At 42.5% G+C, this 18802-nt stretch overlaps 1 protein-coding gene across 2 annotated transcripts; it reads right to left on the bottom strand.

The window, feature by feature from the left end:
• Nucleotides 1–234: 234 nt before the first annotated feature.
• Nucleotides 235–16251, bottom strand: LOC136446869 (uncharacterized). 2 transcript variants are annotated; one of them, XM_066445509.1, is made up of 8 exons: nucleotides 15766–16251; nucleotides 11270–11384; nucleotides 10550–10652; nucleotides 9574–9736; nucleotides 5397–5491; nucleotides 2939–3113; nucleotides 1494–1692; nucleotides 235–936 (listed from the first exon to the last, which is right to left on the bottom strand). In XM_066445509.1, the coding sequence occupies exons 1-8, from the start codon at nucleotides 15812–15814 to the stop codon at nucleotides 876–878; spliced, it is 960 nt and encodes a 319-aa protein (XP_066301606.1). In that variant the 5' UTR covers nucleotides 15815–16251; the 3' UTR covers nucleotides 235–875. The 2 variants fall into 2 exon arrangements, with proteins under 2 accessions (XP_066301606.1, XP_066301607.1); XM_066445510.1 differs by having other exon boundaries at nucleotides 9622–9736; nucleotides 15766–16247.
• Between the last annotated feature and the right edge of the window lie 2551 nt (nucleotides 16252–18802).

Raw genomic sequence — 18802 nt, 5'->3', positions numbered from 1 at the left:
TTTTCTAAGGTTTTTCCTGTCTTTAGAGTAGAGATAGGTAATTGTATTGATTATTAAGCTGGCTAATTTGATTTTGAGGATGGAGCGCACTGGATTGTTCAAATCACTTGTTGTTTGCAGGAGTGTCCAAAATGAATGGAAAGAAAAGTAACTAAAGGCCCTTTTGATATCAAAGTAACAAATGTGAACCAAGTACCACAATTTCAAAACACAACAAATTGCAACACACACTGATTTCAACTCATGATAATTTAATAGATAGAATAAATATGTACAAAAATATTCTACAAGGCTATAATAGTGATAATAGAAGATCTCGGAAAACAAACTCTTAACAAAAACTTCCAACTGAAAGAAGAGGTAGATTGAACTTGACGACATTGCGTGGCGTGAGCATGATTTTGACCAAGTTTTGCGGCATGTTTTACGACTAGTGTTTTGCGACAGGCGAGCATCATTTGCCGTTTTACGATGTGACAGCTTCGCTGCGGAACTAAAGACACTAGGACTGTGTTAGGTTATTCATGTAGCTTAGCTATTACTCCCGGGTAAAAAAGTAGCAACTTGATTATCCAAAAGATGCATTTTCTAGCATAGCTCGCTACATTTCAGACTGCAGTATGAGACAGATCCTTTAAAAAACATATGCTTGTTTCCTGAGTAAAGCTGGGAAAGACAACTTCTGTTTACATATATGATTTATCATCGATTAGAATAGGATAAAACGTCAACGTTATAAGTTTCTGTCTGCACTATGTGCAGATATCTACATTATACAGACAATAGTTAGACTATGACTTATTTTCAAAGACTCTGTTTTTTTCTGTACGAGAATAACCGTTCGTGATTGGTGCATGATGACGTAGTTGATGACGTCACTCGTCGATGACCTTGCACCTCATGTGGTGGTTGTCCGTCCACAGAACAAACTCCTCCCTGAAAAATCACAGACAAAAAATGTTCATCAGTAAAATGTGGTTACATTCAGATTCTAATCTACTTCTAACTACATAGTAACACATTGTCCAGAATTTAGATGCTTTTCTACTAACCAAAGTTCAGAGCTGAAAAATGTTTTACTTCTTCTATACCAACAATACGTCACTAAGTTGGCTGGATCCTTGCAAGCTGTCTGTAAAGCTATTTCAACCTCTCGAGTACTTCATATTTTTGCTAAGGCTAGAATTTACTAGCCTGAGTACTACCCTCCGTAGTGACCGCTGGCCTAATGCTTTTCGCTTGCTAGCCACAGAGTTAGTAAGCAAAAAACACTGAGCCCTTGGTCACTACGGAGATGGTACTCCAAATTTACTCCAAAAGTCATCTGATTTTAGACCAAACTATCATCTGAATGTACAGGGGTGTTGATTACTATCTCGGGGTGGTCTGAACCTCTGGATTACTTCATATTTTTGCTAAACCCAGAATTTTACATCAAAAGTCGTCTGATTTTGGACCAAACCATTATCTGAGACTGAAGGGGTGCTACTCACTCTCTCGGAGTCGTCTGCACCTCCCCACAGATCAGTCCCTTCTCACACGGACACATCTGGTTCAGGCTGTAGTCCAGCCCTCCCTCGGGGACCCAGCACTTCTGCCCGGGGGCCAGGCGCGGCTTGCAGATCCTCTCGCCGTGTTGGCGCGCACAGCACATGTTGTCTCCGCAGTCCTTGTCATGCTTACACCTGGCGCCTGTGGGGAAGGGTTGGGAGATGATTGGTCAGAAACGTGGAACACAGTAATAGTACTAGTAGAATATAGACAAATAGTAAAATCGAGACAAATATCGGCTCCATCCCCGTGGCGTCGCCAAAAATTGTGTTCGTGGTGCCCACAAAAACAGACAGAATAGAAACAAAAAATGCACAATCTGACGATCTTACTCCATTACACATTATTCAGCACACTGAAAAAAAATTGCGTATCCTTCTCCTTATAGTCTTCAAGCAGATGTAAGGACCCGGCTCATTTTTATTGTTTTATACGTGCCTCATTTGGTACCTCTTTCTAGTATCGCACTTTCTTAACGATTACTAGGTACTAGATGTTGCAAGACGAGATGTTGACAGCAAAAACCAGCCATATCCTTACATCTGCTTGGAGATTATCTCCCCAGCCATGGGCGTGTTTGCTCTGCGCTTTTGCCAAGTGGCTGGGCGGGGAACTAATTAGTGCGCGGCGCAGCGGGCGTCAGGGCGACAAAAGGGCGGCCAATTTGTACATCGGCACACAATGTGAGGTAATGGGGTGCGAAAACTAACCCGCGGGGTGGGACAATTTAGTGATTTACTTGTGGTTCGGGGAATTGTCTTTAGGATTATGTCTTGATTCCTTTTTCTTGAGGTAATTTGTAGCAACAGATGTGTCTTTTGCAGGTAACTCAAAATCCTTCTGTCAAACTCGGTAGTCCTGAGACCACACAGAGAGAGGTGTTTTGAGTTCTACTTGCGAGCCAGTATAATCAACAAAATTGCACGTCAACTACCGAGCACGTGACATGATTGAGAAAGAGCAGAATGACCTAGCGAACGAAAGAAGCTAAAGAAAAGGGATTTTGATTTATTTCGAGAAAACATTGACAACGTTGGTCCCATGTCTATATTCTTGTAGACCAGATCCAGACCTTTTTATTTTTATTTTCATGTCTTTAGAATGTTATTCTAACTTGAAGAATTTTTTTACAAGGCTGCACCAGGTAAAATATGTAAGAAAACGACAAAACAGAGATCTATAGAGAGAGAGGGATCTAAAAGAGAGATCTAGAGAGAAAGAGAGAGCTCTAAAGAGAGATATGAGAGAGAGAGAGAGAGAGATCTAGAGAGAGATCTAGAGAGAGATCTAGAGAGAGAGAGAAAGATCTAGAAAAAGAGAGATCTAGAGAGAGAGAGATATATAGAGAGAGACATTTGCACAAAAAATTGTCGCTTTGATGACTCACCCTGTTCTCCGGCCTGGATGGTCTTCTCACAGCGGCCGAACATGCAGTCGTACCCGCCCTGGCAGTTTCCGTCGCGGCGGCACAGGTCTCCCATGCGGCCGCGGGGCTTGCACACGCCGTAGTGCCGGTCACAGTACTTCCCGCCTCCGCACGACTTGTCCGTATCACAAGGGACCTATGATACAATACACAACAAAATGATGGTTAATTATGAGATCTTAAAGATGGCGCATACTAGTCTTGAATATCTGTTTGTGGAAAACTTGACTACATAGACTGAGTTTTATATGCACGATATCGCTGAAAAATGGATTTGTGGCTGAGTAAATTATGTGTATAATTCAAACTTATAAGTTTAAGCTGTTTCTGCAATTATTATTCATATATGTACCTCACTACAGCGTTATTCCGTTAAAACAACTAGCAAAAGATGTTGCAAAACGATTATCCCCTTTCAAACGCTTGAGTAACTGCAACTACTAATTAGGATTACCGTTTTGAGGCTGTGCGATCTTTTTTTTTCACTAACGAAGTCTCAGTACAACCGCAACGAGTATTACCATACCACGAGCAATTGAAAGAGTTAGTTTTGCGTTATATCAACATTAAAGGCTTAAATAGCCAGACTCCAAATATTGTTGTACTACCGCCACCAACGTTGTCCTTGTCCGAACGAAAAAAGAGATCTCCAAAGTCATCACAGAAAGCTACACACTCGTTGTAAAATACGATAACGGAAAATACAGGTGACTATGAATTTCTCAGGTGAGACAATGCGCACCTGCCTAAAGGTAAATAGGTGAAAAATTCGGTCAGACAGTCGAACTCGGAAACAGCGCTCATTCCTGAGATTTTCGGAGTGTTTGTAAACTTCTCGGCTCTTGGGCAGCTATAGTCCTGCGAACGGCCCCCTTTCAACAGAGGAATGTATGAACCGTACGTGAAGAAAGGTTGTTTCCGTATTGTAATAGAAGTAAGCAGAAAGCGTTGTTGCTGACAACAGTAAAGAATGGCGACAAAATACCCAATTTGGGACCACCCTGAGTTTGAGGCAAACCACTTCTAAGCTTGAATGATTATTTGAAGGAAAAGATGGTCAAAACCATCCATTCTGTCATAGTTGTTTAAGCGACTTTGGTTCTGACAGGACAGCCTCCATAGCAGGCTCTCTGTGCCTTTTTTGGGCTTATAATACACTTTCGCTGAAGCCTTCGTTTTGTACTGGGTCGTTTGTGCAGCCAGTCCGTAACCATACCGAGCCAAATGGTAACGGGCTGGCTGCACAAACGACCCAGTACAAAACGAAGGCTTCAGCGAAAGTGTATTATAAGCCCAAAAAAGGCACAGAGAGTCTCTATGGAGGCTTTGACAGTAAGACATCGTATTAAATTGTTGTGGCGTGACTTTACTTTATAATAACGCGTTAGTCTGCATGGTTACGGGCGTTTAAGGAAAATTGTCACGATTTGCAAATAAAAAGAGTAATTCATCAGGACGTTACGTGATAGGAAGACGAAATGGCCACATTTTAACGATTTTCCGTCAGACCAAGGAGGTCAGACGCTCTCCTAGACCCATAGACCCCAAGCCCCCAATATCGGACAACTCCTCTCCTAAATTGACAGATATGTCAGACGACACTGTCTGCATTGCTATAGCTGAGCGAACGATTATGCGGCCGGAATTTTAAAACTCCCATCTCCTCGAAATACAGTTGCGCGAAATACAGTCAAATGATACGCTCATTTTCCCTACCTCGTATTCTGTGGGCATTGACAGAAAAGCGATTAGCGAAACTCCAGCGATAACGTGTTTTAACATGGTGAGCCCAGCTTGTAGAGTGACCACAATTTCAGAATGGCGCTAACAGAACTCGACACTGTAACTACTTAGCTCCAGCACGCTTGGAATGTGTGACCATGTAGCGATAGGTTCTAATAGAGACAAAACTAACAAACCATTAGGCGTCTACCTGGGCTTGTCCTAAATATAAAGACACCACACACACGCCCGGCAAAGATTTAGCCTTATCTAATGGAGGATTTATTTAGAAACAGTAACGTAGATATATTTTAGTTCGTAGGCAATCGTCTTTATGTACGGTAGACGCCATGCTCTATTTCGTACAAGAAAAGCGAGACCAAACGTACTTGCCGCTTTTAGTCACGGAATGACAGATAATTTTACAGAAGGAAGTCCTGTAGTAAAATGCGGAAATCCCCACGTATGTCGCAACGAGTCCTACTATTCAAATCGGCAACATGTCGTGACATACTAAGTACCCCAAGCGTATTCGCTAGCAATTTCCTTCAAAGATTTTAGATCTACCAAACGCAAAATCATCTCCGACCTATAGACTTAAACTTGTGCAGTATTTGTAAAGAATAAACGCAGTGTCAACACAAAATAAAAGAGAACGCAGCATATAATTCAGCATCAGACATTCAGATAAACTCACCGCGGTGTCCAGTGTCCTGGTCCTATTCTCCGTCGCGTTGTCGGCTCTGTCCATGATGTTGCGGGGATGGTTGGTGAAGTCTTGGTGGTTGGGAACTGGAACGCCCCACGAGTAACCGAAGAGATACCCGGGACAAACGGGGAGAGTAGAGAAAAGAGACACCAACGTTAGTACGGCCCTGGGTAACATCTTCAACAGCACTGGCGGTGGTGGTCTGAATACCGAGTAGCGAATTGGTGAAACACAGCGCGTAGCGACGTCTGTAGCGAATGAAGATCGACTAGAAGCTGACCGATTTATATACCAGCGAGGCGTCTGACTGCAAATTTGCAAATGAAAAAAAGGAGGCGGGCAAGACAATGTGTTTTTGTGGGCAGACAATGGATAAAGTGGAGGGGGAGGGGAAAATAGAGGCGACGACGCCGTGGTTGAATAGGAAGCCCTATGCTGGTAGTCGGTAAACAATGGCATTGTAACGACGTTGTTTACACCCGTGGATCTTATGGGCGGAGAAGTGGGATTTCTAAATCACGGATTAGTGAGATGATCCCCCACAGAGTTTGGATTAAGGACACGTGCCTCATGTCAAGATGAAGGAATGGGAGAAAATTTCTCCATCCTCCCAAAATAACTGTTGGGAATTGAAGAAAGATAGACAACTTGTACAGCTCGATATTTTTCGTATTCGCCGTACTCTGTTTAACAAAGAGATGCGTAAGTAAATGCTATGTTGTGCAGGGGTTTTCAAAAGTCACAACCCCTAATTGTTAGTACGGTTCTGATTTTAAGTATGTTGCAGTATTTTTTAAATTCAAGTAAATTTTCAGTAAGAAGATTCAAGTATTTTATATTGGGACTTCTGAAATTAAATGCTTATTCTTATAATCACTCTGCTGACCACTGGCTACAGTTGTGCTGACAAGTGGCAGTAGATACGCTAAAATCTCCAAACTATGGCAGAAAAATATTCAATGACTGCTGATATCTTTATAACAGCAATTCGAAATGGCCATTTCCATAACCAAAATGCCAATGAAGAAATAAAGTAACTCCAACGAGCAATTCATGATCTCTGCTGCTGAAATATCGGGTGAAATGGATTCAGTATAAAACCTTTCTGGCGTTGTCATTCGTAAGTAGTCTGACCGAATTTCTTTTATGACAGAAATACATTTCCCGCCACTAGATAGATAGGAAGGGAGGAGGTATGAATTGTTTGCGCATGGGACCTTTTTGCCTTTTGAAATTTCACATTCCTTAGTGATTCCTTGCCTCCTTTCTCGCACCTGTATTTTTTCTGTCCAAGAATGCGTACGGAGATTTATCTTGCTTCATTTTCACGCCAATCTTACGTTTGAGCACCTCCCCATGACAATTGAGTACGTGATCACTCGGTAGTTTTCCATCTGACGGTTTTCAAAGGAAGTCAACGAAGTAGAAGGAAATGCGCATTGAAAGAGTTAAGCGCAGATAGGGGGAGTATTTTGACATTTACTTTTTTTCTTCTTTTGTTTTGAACACCTGCGTTTGAACAATCTCCCACGAAGGGAGGGGAGGGGGGCGTCCCAGCCAACAGCCACGCACCTGTGTTTATCCAACATGCTTCACCATGGTAACAGAGGGAATCGTAAATAAGAGTCTAACTACTACAGTATTACTTACATCTTTTAGGAAATATTATGTAAATTTTCTTTCTGCCGCAACATTTTAAAGAACGACTTTTCTATCGTTGCTTTCTGAAACTTTTCGTCGTTCCTCGACTAATTATTTTGATGAAATGTGGTTAATTTTGCACAATGGTTATAGCGAATACGCCCTGTTTTTAGGCCCTACATTCAGTGAACAATATTTGAACTGCACGGTTTCTCGCAAGCCTGACTTTCTGTCACGGACTGAAACTTTCTCCCATTGTCCCCCTGTGGCGCGCGTAAGGTGCAGCTAGTCCATTGTCTTGGCACGTAGTGTCACCTGTGCTATTGTTTACGTCTTTTCCGGTCGTCCTGTTTTCCGTCATGGTATTGGGGCCAAACCTTTATAGATTCTTCAAAGTTAACGCACAACTTTCTTTCTAACATTTGTATGCACCGGATTTTTCTTTATCGTCTTTAAACATTTTCAGAGGGAAGCTTCTTTTTGAGATATCAATGCCTGAGTCTGAGTCACTCAGATTTTTCGTTTGAGATCTTTATGCGGAGAGTACATTGTCTGATGGTTTACCCAACGGACTAAGAGAAAGACTAGCCTTCACCAGGCCTTCCTACGGGGTTATTTATAGCAGAATTCGGCAAAAAGATAAGGTTGACAAAATCGCCAGGAGAGTCAGTCTGCCTTGCACGGGGAAATGTTGCCCTATGGCGACCAAACTCCCTTGTCTCCCCATAGTCAGCGCTGTCAGTCTGGTAGAGAGTAAAGAAAGATATGTATCGCATTGAACAACAGAATTATGGATATAGATAGATTGGAGAAGATGTTTACCGTCTCGCGGAACGAGTCTTCTGGCAAACTATTCCCATTTTTGCCAAAATCTACGATCCTTAGAATGAAGGATCCCTCGTAGGAAGGCCTGGTGGAGGCCATGGTAAATTACTAGTATCCTCCCTATAGCCAGCGTATGTAGTCTTCTAAAGGCTAGGAAAAGATATCGCCTTGGACATCAGAATAATAGATAGATAGTCAAATCATATTTCCCCATAGGCAGCGTTGTTGGTCAGGTAGAGTGTAAAGAAAGAAAGATACATATCGCCTTGAACAACAGAATGATAGATAGATAGCCCACAGACAGCCAAATTGACTCTGTCTAGCCGTCTATCGCGTCTGGGCTGAATTACGTGCGTTATCAGTAATAGTGGTGTCTCAAATGGGTGCGAAAACGGGCAGAATACCCGCCCCACGTTAAACAACCCCAGACAGGTACAGGGTATTCTGTCGCGAGGGGACAATACAAGGGGAGGGGGAGAGGGCGGGGGGATTGACACGTCTTTTGTCTCTAATCCGCGCTGCTCCACCTTAAGTAGGATTAAAGGATTAAGTAGAGTCGTTTATTACCAAGGAGGGGAAAATGCCAACACGTACGTGTATTAAGGACAGGTTTGCTTTTCTCCTTGCCTGAAGTACCTGTACACTTTGTGTAACTGTCCGAGGTTGTTCGTTATTTCAGACTTGTATAGCGGCACATGCATAGGTCAGCAAGTTTCCTTGCTGTTTCAGTAGAAGGGTCTATTTTTAGGGGTTGCTAGCCAATCCCATTTAACGTGCTCGAGGCACGTCTTCGAACACGATCGCGAGATCCCCATTTTACGTCCCTTCCGAAAAAGGGGTGCAGCTCCAACCGAGATGCCCTTCTCAGGATTGAACCGGGGTATCCCAGTTAGCAACCAATTGAAACCAGGAGTAATAAAATAAGCATACAGGGCTTTAGGACTCTTTTAATTTCAGCAGGGAGGGGTGCAAGTAATTTTAATTCCAACAGATACAGTAAGAACAGTGAGTGGGGTAAAACGTTTCTTCACTTGTCTTCCTTTACCTTTACGCTTTGTAAGAAAATGAAATGGATACATTATAATTTGTCTCTGAGTTTCCCATTGATTGATAGCCTGCTGGTATTCATCCTATTAAAGCTCTGGCTGGAGCTCTGATCACATCCCAACGACTGTCAACGGGTCCCACATTAATGTAAAAAGCGAAATGTTCGCGAGGATTGAATCTCGCGGTAGGAAGCAACTGGAGCTTTTGCAATGGTTTTGAGTTCGCGGCATAAAGAAGAAGGCATGCGGGTAGAAGACTAAAAGGGAAAATGTTCGTGGTTGCTTTAAGTTCGCGGTTTCTCCGCGGTGTTTTTAGGTTCGTGGTGAAGAGGTCACTGCTGAACCTGCGAACTTAAAACCACCGCGACTATTTCCCCTTTTACAGTATTCGGCATGAAAACGACCAGAAGAGCAAACCGAAGCTAGATATCAGGCAAATATATGGAATTAAAAAACCTTGATTAGATATAAAATGATCTCACCCGTTCCGTATGTACAGTAGATGAACCATTTCCTTATCCCCCACCTCAAGCAAATTATACATAACATGCGTGTAAGCAAAGCCAGCCTGGACGCCACTTGGAAAAAAAGATTTAGCTCTGCTCCCAACCCGTGATTGGGCGGTTGTTGCACAAGGAAATTTAGGAACTCACAGATGGCTTCGTTGTTGTCGTACTGCCAGGTATCGATAGGGGTCTCACCTGGCCAAGGCAGTTTCCCACCTAAGACCATGTTGTTGTTGCAGTCGTCGCTCTTACAGGTGCAGGTGTACGTCCCTCTCAGGAAGTCAGCCGTGCACACCGGACCCGCTTCCGGCTAAGGCACAGATAATAGAACGTCATTCTTAACGGCATGCCCCGCATATAGTGTAGATAGACGAAAATCAATGACTATAATCACATGTAAATCCTGAAAACCCTTGCCAAAGACAAACACAGACATTTTCGATCTTCTTATGACATGCCCTGATACCATGTCTACCTACTTAGGCCAATACATACGTAGCGCTTTACAAAAGAGAGAATGTATTGTAACAGACAGAAGCGTGTAACGTACATTATGTCAGTACGTCATTCACGTCCATATTCTTGTAGTTACAGTTTTTAGAATAGACTAGTTTAGTGTTTATTCTATTGATTGCTTTGTCGTTGTTGCCATACATTGTACCATGTACGATTGTCGAGGAATAAAGTTCATTCATTAATTCATTGACACAACGAGGAAATTCCGGTATGTTCCGCTAGAGGGCATCGCGACGCGGCTATTCGTCAGTACCGTAAACATGAAGTTCCGTTGCTTGGAGTACTGTAAATGCAAGATCGCGTGGATCTATTTTTGCGGTAGGATGAAAATGGAGTGTTCGTGGTGGTTTTGAGTTCGCGTTTGAAACAATAGTAGCGCTACAGTCACACAATGGAACGGCTTTTCGCTGTGGTTTTGAATTCGCGGTAAAGAGCGAAAACCGCGAACATGAAAAACACCGCGAACATTTCTTCATGTACAGTATTACATTCATGTGACCCCAGAAGATCAACATCGATAACGAAGTACGGAACGCGTTTTGATGAAAATTTTACAGGGATGCAATCATATATACATATATATATATTGAATATTAAATGTACTTACCCCTGAAGGCGCTGATTTGAAGCAGTCAGTATACATGAAGCGGCCCTCTCCAAAGTCGAACATGGTCGCAATACAACTGTCGTCATCTGGGCAAACTTTAGTCCTTGTGTGACAGAAATTGAAGAAATAATGAGATTGAAGAGAATGTTTTGCAAGGCTTGTTTATATGTTTGATCGCAAGGCGGGTATGTCAATGAACTGCCCCGAATAGCGCCAAGTTGCAAAAGGCATATTTGTCGCCTGAAACTGTGATTTTTTTTTAAAGTTCCAGAATGATTCGCAATCGGAAAAAGGCGCAAATGGTTTCAAAAGCATTAAATAGTACGACAATGTATACAGACAAAACACTGAACTACATATAATGTAACGTATGTTTTCTACATTCTATCCCTTCCTGGATTACGTCGATTTGATTATTTGACAAAAGTTGGTTGAATTTTTTAACTTTCAAAAGCTGTTGAGTGTTGTCCTATTTTTCTTTAGCCAATCATATAATGATTTGGTCCCATTTCCAATCCGGGGTCCGGCCGGGATGTTTGCGAAAACTATAAATGAAAAATGCATATCAAGAAATACACAATATATGGTTAGGAGTAATTTTTGACGTTTTGTGTCTTTTGTTGTCTTTCATATCATATATTTCGTTCCCACATGCTGCCCGGCCGGGCCCCGGATTGGAAATGGGACCAAAGCATTACACGGTCAATCATTTCTCGTCACCTGTTGCAGTTTGATTGACAGGTTCTCGTGACGGGGTCGCAGGTAGCCTCGGACTCCCGGCACACTCGGCACACGGTGGCCACGGAGAAGTCTGGCGTCAGGGACAGCAGGATCGCTGGGGAAGAAATAACTCAATTAGTTATCATCCAATCAGGAAAGGAAGAGGAAGAGTGCAAAAATACAGCTCGCTATTGCGAAAGACCTGCGTGAGGAAGACAAATTACATGACTGTTCTAAAAATGATATTAGGAGAATCATAGAATTTCCTCATTTGTTCAACACAGGAATTTATAGAATTACCTCGTTAGTGCAGAACAAAAGATACATCGAAAAAACTAGCAGCTATGATACAAGTTCCTCATAAGTTATGCAGATTAAGTCACATTTGCATAACTTTCTAACCACACATCTCTGTCTAATTACTAACTAAGCATTACTAACTCAAAATGATGCACCAAATGCCGACACTGCGCTACCATCATCACTCGTCAAGTTTTTGTTAAAGATTTTCGATTCCCCTCCATGGTAGCAATTCTGTATCTGTATCTATATAGCCGGTATAACCACCATTAGCGTAACACACCAGCTTCGCAGGCACGCGGCGCGGTAGCAGCTGGTTATATTACACCGATTGACTCCAGGCATAGGTTGCCCTCTGTGCCTTCTCTAACTAGACTCAAGCTATTTGAAGTATTTCCCGCAAAATCACCCTCCCACAAAGGACGGTCTGAAGGAGCCCTGAACTTTCCCCCACATTTACCGCCAGGCGTGACATTTTGACGGCTCAGTGCCTCAGGCCGGGTAACGCCTTTGACCTTTACCTAAAATTAGCTGCCACCTATGGGGTCCTGGTCGCCATCTTTCATCAACCGCCCCTCTGACGAAATGCTACCTATGGGGTCATGGCCGCCATCTGTCATCAACCGCTCCCTCAGACGATACTTACCACCGACTCAATTACATCCCCGCTTTCATCTTTGTTATGTCGACTTTGACCCTCCCAGAAGAGAATCTCGCCAAACGTTTTCGGCGAGGCCACATTATTTGATAAAAAGGATTGACCTTTCAAAGGCTTTTGTTAAGTATACAAAGCGCTGACGCTAATGAAACATATGTTTTTCTATCTTTTTATCGCTTCCTCTTGGGTTATGTGAGCCTAGGTACCATCCTCAGTAGTAACCACTGGGTCAATCTTTTCGCTTGCTCCCTAGTTTGAAAGGGTTATATATACTGTGGCTATCGTGCGAGGTATAAAATATGTTTAGCAATTAGTAATTTCATAGGATGAAAAGACTCAAAGAAATAGATTTTTTTTTTGTAGATTTGGGAATATCTTATGTTGCAAAATATCAAATTTAAAGGTTTATTAAAAGGTTTACTCGCTGTACTATCTGTATTCAATTTGTCACTGAGGACAGGGAGACATGTTCTACCGCCAACGTTTTACCTTTCGTGAGTCCCAAGTCACTATGTAGTGTGTGTCTATAATTTCTTGGCAGTATCTTTAAGTGCTCCATTTTCCCACCTACACACACTGGTGGCCCCGTTGCATCTGTGTTTGGGCGGTGTTTACAAGAATCGCTATGCGCCTGGGCTTCACCCGTGCGGTTAACATGGAATGCCCTTTTCTACCCGATGACAACACATTTAGACTCTTGGCAGAGATATAGAAAGTTTTTGGTCGGTTGAAATGCCACACTCAGTCTCATGTTTCCAACTCCGGTCGGGTTAGGGTAGCCGCTCGTAGGGTACTATAGATTCAGAAATGTTCGCGGTGGTTTTATGTTCGCGGTTTTCGCGGTGAACTCTTCAGAGCGAGCTTAAAGCCACCGCGAAAAGTTTTGTCCACCTATGACTGTAGCGTTACTATTGCTTCAAGCGCGAACTGAAAACCACCGCGAACACTCCATTTTCGCTCTACCGCGAGAAAAACCCACGCGAACTTAAATGCATTTACAGTCATAGTTTCGTAGTATTTTGGGCTTCTGGAACTAATAACGGACTTCGATTACTGTAAATACATTGAAGTTTGCGGTGAGTTTAATTTCGCTGTAGGGAGAAAATAGAGTGTTCGCGGTGGTTTTTAGTTCGCAATTGAAACAAGGGGGTAGGCAGGCAGAAGACAGAACGAGCATTTTCGCGACGGTTTAAGTTCGCGGCGAAGATGACCTGTCTTCTGCCTGCCTACCCCATGGATCGTTTCAACCGCGAGCTTAGAAGAAACACCGCGAACACCCCATTTTCTTCCCTTCGCGAAATTAAATCCCCGCTAACCGTTAATTTCTCATTTTACAGTATACGTAGTGTAATCGGGGTCGGTACAACGTGAGAGAAACCCGTGCTTTTGGCGACCGGCCAGCGTTTGGCGCGCAAATCGGTAGCCTACTGGGGCGATCTTTTCAAACCCGGTATGTTCTCAACGACACAACCACAGTCATTTGGCCCGGAGGAACTTTAATGGAGAGATTGGAGGGAAGTGGGCTGTGCCAAATTTGGCCAGACATGTAATTTGGTATTCTGTGGAGGGCAGGGAAAACTAGTTGTGGTACAAGCAGAGCGTGCATTGTAATAAGACATTTACTACATGAGTACATCGTTTTTTAACGATAATCGCTGAATTTTTGGTACAAGAAGAAAGAAAGAAAACGCCGCTGATCGTATACTAGTAGTTTGATATGTGTTAATCTTTCCAATCAAGCTAGCTGACAAAATTAAAGTGGTACCACGTAAATGCATTGTCGTATATCATATTCAAGCGTGGAAAAAGACCAAATACATTTGCCGATGTCCCCGCTATTCTATAGAGAACATTTGAAAGAAAACGTTGCTTGGCTGTAACATACAACATGCGCACGATATTTTACTCGACGATGCTGTCTTTACGTAGTAGAATTTCGCTATTCATACGGCTGATTTGTGAGGAATAACTTTCTCTATATCAGTGTCACCCTCCACCGTTTGGAATACTCTAGTTGTAATGCAAATATTACAAAGACAAGGAGGTATCCCAAGGTCTGTGATGATGTTCCAACTGTACTGTTGAAGGCCGTGTAAAGTTTCAAGGACACGAAATCCCGGAGTTATGTCAGTCCTGCGGCTGTTGCAGCATGTGGACCGCGGGAAAGATTTCAAGAATTGTGCCAAGTGATCCCCTGGCCACACCGACTGCCAAGGTCAGACAGAAATTAGGCCTCCCAAAACACAAGCCATCTAATTTCATTAGAACCAAGAACACCAACGCAGCAAGTACAAAAGAAACATAAAAAAAACAAATTTCAAACTTTGGCTTCCGCGCGAAACTTAACGCAAACGACGTAAAGATACATGAAATGCGAATGAATACGACGATGTTTTCCTTGACGTTGCAATTACGTAATACAAGACTATCGAGTTTCTTATTTATTTTCGCAGTGTTCCTTGCGCCAATGCCAAACAGCTGTTGTTTTCACGTCCTTCTTTGTCGGGAAAGAGTTTAATTTCCTTCGTAAGGCGTCGATCAACAAAACAGAGGCTAAGCTTAGAAACGGTTTATCTACAAAAACAAACAAGATCTGAAGGAAATTAAGAAGAAAATTGTTTCCACTGAGAGATTTTGCCGTGTAAGAAGACGTTTTGAAAAGAAAACTAACTTCTGTTGGTTAAAAAGAGAGGATTATTGAAAATGGCCAATATTGAGAAAGCAAGGCACACATTTTTCAGCTTTGCTCTGAAGTCTTTGTCCGTTTTCTAACATTTAGAAGCACCCGATGACTTAGTACACGTCACAAAACTGCTCTTTTACTATCATACCAATTGAAACAGGATAAATGAAGCAAAAGAGGATGTGTCAAAAAATCCACGACTGTCTCCTTTTTTCTTTGTATGCTCTAACAATTACTGGTTAGATATAAAAAAAGTCATTCGGGAGATCGAGACAAACACCGGGCGTGGGAGCTACCCGCAACGGCGCAGATACCTCCCCTTAACGAAGACGACAGGATGCAGTTTTTAGACGCCTCTTGAGATAAAAATCCTTTCAAAACAGGACGACGCTTTTCCGCTTTAAAACCGTCGCGACGAAAAAGCAACGTGTCGAGGCTTACCAAAATGTCAGGCACATTTTTTCGCTCTTTTTCAGTCTGGAGGAAAACGCCTCTAGCGACCCTGGCCTTTCTATTTCCTATGTTGTCGGAGGAAAAATTCCACTGTCTGCTTTTACATGTGCTACAATTTATGGAAATAACTCAGACAAAAAAAATTAATTAAACTTGAAGATGTTACAACTCAAGACACAAGACCATGCACAAGTTAGAGAATGAAAAGTTTTCTGGTCTTTTTTTGTCTTTGAGATAGAATAGAATCGGAAAGCGTGTCCTTTCTGATAAGAAGAGCAGGAGAAACTCCCGCCCTTGTGTTCGGTTGCGGATCAAATGTACAAATTAGTTTAGACAGAAAATTCAACAACAGTAAAGAAAAGAAAACTTCCGTCCAACGAAGAAAAAATGCAGTGTACTTACCGAAAAGAATGCAGGAAAGGGGGCGGCCGCGGTTTTCTTGTGTAGACATGGTCTCAAACCCGGTTTTCCGTCGATAAAAAAGAAAAATATCTTCCGCGCGTTTTGTACGGTCTCTGAAGTCTAAAGACGCTGGCTGGAAGTACTGTTCTACACGATGCGGTGTCGATGCCGAGAGACGCCGCTGTCTGGTCAGAAGCAGGTTGGTAGACTGAAGGAGAAACCTGGAGGCTTCACACTTTTATGTGGTTTGTCCGAGTGATGGGAAGTTCGGTGTTTACATGGAGTGACTCGTCTCGTGCGAGCCAGCGCGTTTCCCGCCAACCCGACTGACGGAACACGACTGACGGTTTCCGTTCTGGGCTGCCTGATCGTGTTCACCACTCATGCGTAAGCGAGGGGTGCTTCAAAGCACTGGTCATCCACGGGACGCATAGCTGGGATGATCGGCGCATGTGTCACGGTCTCAGGGGGGAGCCCCGGTCTCCATGGCTCGGGAAGAAGCAAGGAAACCACTACTTGGGCAAGGCGCCTGCTCTGAACGAGGAAATTGTTACCACGAGATTTCATAAGTACAGTGGGGGCGTATTGGTACATAGTTACTGCACACAAGTTTGCCAAGTCATTTTGTCTTCTTTGAAACTTCGTGGGTCCGTTACATGAACACAAGAACACCTGGCAGTAACTAGGGAATACGGTTAACAGTTTTTATTTGTAATTCTAACAAAATCTAACAATTCATGGATTAGAATTTGAAGGCACTTTCGTCGAGAAGAAAGAACACCCCTCCTTGAAGTATATCCGCGAAGAGAATGATACGAAAACAGACAAAGTAGGTCTTAAAGTACTTCTTAAAATCGTGATGGTAGAACCAACTGAAAGACGAATATACATTAAAAAAATTATCTCAAAATATTTTGTACGTGACAGTGTCCGGTGGGTCATCCGTCCAGTAGCCGCTCTGTCTGACCACTAGCCTTAGGTCTTTATCAGCTCATTAAATCACTGGATATTAAATTCACGACGACTTAGGAAATTAGAAATGACATTTGTGATCCCCCAATGTTTACATCGGCGATATAAAAAGGCCTTTGTCTACAAACGATCTTACCGTGCAGTTAGAAACTGAGCCTGACATATTTTGCGACGGTTTTCAGTCTTCTTTGGTGGTAAATTATATTCTTTTTCGAAAACGAACGATCCCTGACGACGGACGATGTCCTCTTGGTCTACTTTTAGCGTCGCCTACATTTATGATTCTTCGATGTTTTCATCGATGATATAAAAAGGATTTTGTCTACAAACGATTTTATATGCAGTAAGAAATTAGACTGACATATTTTGGGACGTTTAAATGTCCGATTTTTATTTCGAAAATGAACGATCCCTGGCGACCATCGACAATTTCCCCTTGGTCTACTTTTGAGTCTAGGTCTGGGTCTGTGCCGAACTTCGGGTCACCCCAGGCCAAATCAAAGCCGGTATAATTTTAGGCTCGGAGGAAACCGTGTGGCTAGCCTGCCACGTGCGAACTGCGCTTTCCCGCCACTACAGTTCCGCTAGCCTTCGTCGCTGCGGCATAGCGCGAATTGTTCGTCACAGAAATATAATAGGTATGAATGTAATGGGCGGTATATTCAAGGAGAAAGAAAACCACGGATTGTCAGATAATTATCAGTTACGTTGAACAGTCCTGGCAGCTGAGAGGTTTTATACATTCTTCTCGTATCGTACTTGTTTTTCATTGGGTTTATAGCCCTACTGAAAAATAAGATGAGGAAAAACTGGAAAAGGATCTTTTGATTTAGAGATGTTTGCTAGATCTCGATGTTCATGACATGCATCATTTAGTCATACATATTGCATGGTCTGTACGAGGTGTGAGCAGTAATGGAGAAATGAAATCACATTTTGATGAGAGTTGTGAACCCTTTTGTATGAAAGCTTTACATTTATGAGAGTGTGGGAGAAAGAGGGATGAAGACACATACACACATGTACATACATGCACACACACACACACACATACAGACAGAAAGATAGAGAGAGATTGGGAGAGAGAGAGATTGGGAGAAAGAAAGAGAGAGAGAGAGAGAGAGAGAGAGAGAGAGAGAGAGAGAGAGAGAATCTCAGAGAGAATACTAGATGAGCATACAGATACAGATAAGCGTACATGTATACGGATACACCATAGCAGGAGTGCACGTCACTTAACCACATGGTACTTCCAGTTTTGTTATCTTGTTTGTTGACCATTTCCCGGACGCACTATCCGAAGTCATGCCTTACTAAACACGTACTTATCAGTACTACATGCACGTAGTCACGATGCGGATCAGGAATGTTGATTGCGAGGAAGTGTAAACTCGCAAATGTTAGGTCATCGCTCTGTGGCCTTGCACCGAATGGTACGAGAGGTTCTAAAACCGTCATCAAAATTCTTTAGACGTTTCCTCACTTTTTCTTCGTTTAGAGTGTCCTCATGTGACCGGACAATATATCAAAATTCTTTAGAACAGTCGCTTTGGCTGTGCCCATATGTATGACCAGGCAATATATCAAAATTCTTTCGACGTTTCCTCATTTTTTCCTCGTTTTGAATGTCCTCGTATGACCCGGACGATATATCAAAATTCTTTAGAAATTGCCTCACTTCTTCTTCGTTTTGACTGTCTTCATACATGTATGGCCGGGCAATATATCAAAAATTCTTTCGACTTTTCATCATTTTTCTTCGTGTTGAGTGTCCTCCTATGACCGGACAATACGGTGAAGTCATGAAAAAGAAGGGAATCTCACTAAAAAGAAACAAAGCGTATCGTAAGAAATGAAATATCAAAACGTACCTAACACTTCAAATTCTTCGCTGAGAGAATAGCCATTTCAGACAAACATACATGTATATCAAAATATCTATCCAAGCCCAATGCTGTAGACACATTGCTGTATCCTTTATATCATATATGTTTATTGGTAATTGACAAGTGAGAAACAGAAACGTAGATATGAGTCCAAAAGAACTATAAGTGCAGGCACCCTC

Source organism: Branchiostoma lanceolatum, chromosome 13 (genome assembly GCF_035083965.1).
Source record: "Branchiostoma lanceolatum isolate klBraLanc5 chromosome 13, klBraLanc5.hap2, whole genome shotgun sequence".
Taxonomy (NCBI): domain Eukaryota; kingdom Metazoa; phylum Chordata; class Leptocardii; order Amphioxiformes; family Branchiostomatidae; genus Branchiostoma; species Branchiostoma lanceolatum.
This window is presented reverse-complemented; position numbering and strand designations above follow the sequence as displayed.

Coding starts and splice junctions, on each gene's coding strand:
- LOC136446869 (XM_066445509.1), bottom strand. CDS start 15,814: ATGTCTACACAAGAAAACCGCGGCCGCCCCCTTTCCTGCATTCTTTTC. Junction 5,492..9,573: donor CGACAACAACGAAGCCATCT/GTGAGTTCCTAA, acceptor GGGGCGTTCCAG/TTCCCAACCACCAAGACTTC. Junction 1,693..2,938: donor CATCCAGGCCGGAGAACAGG/GTGAGTCATCAA, acceptor CCTTCCCCACAG/GCGCCAGGTGTAAGCATGAC.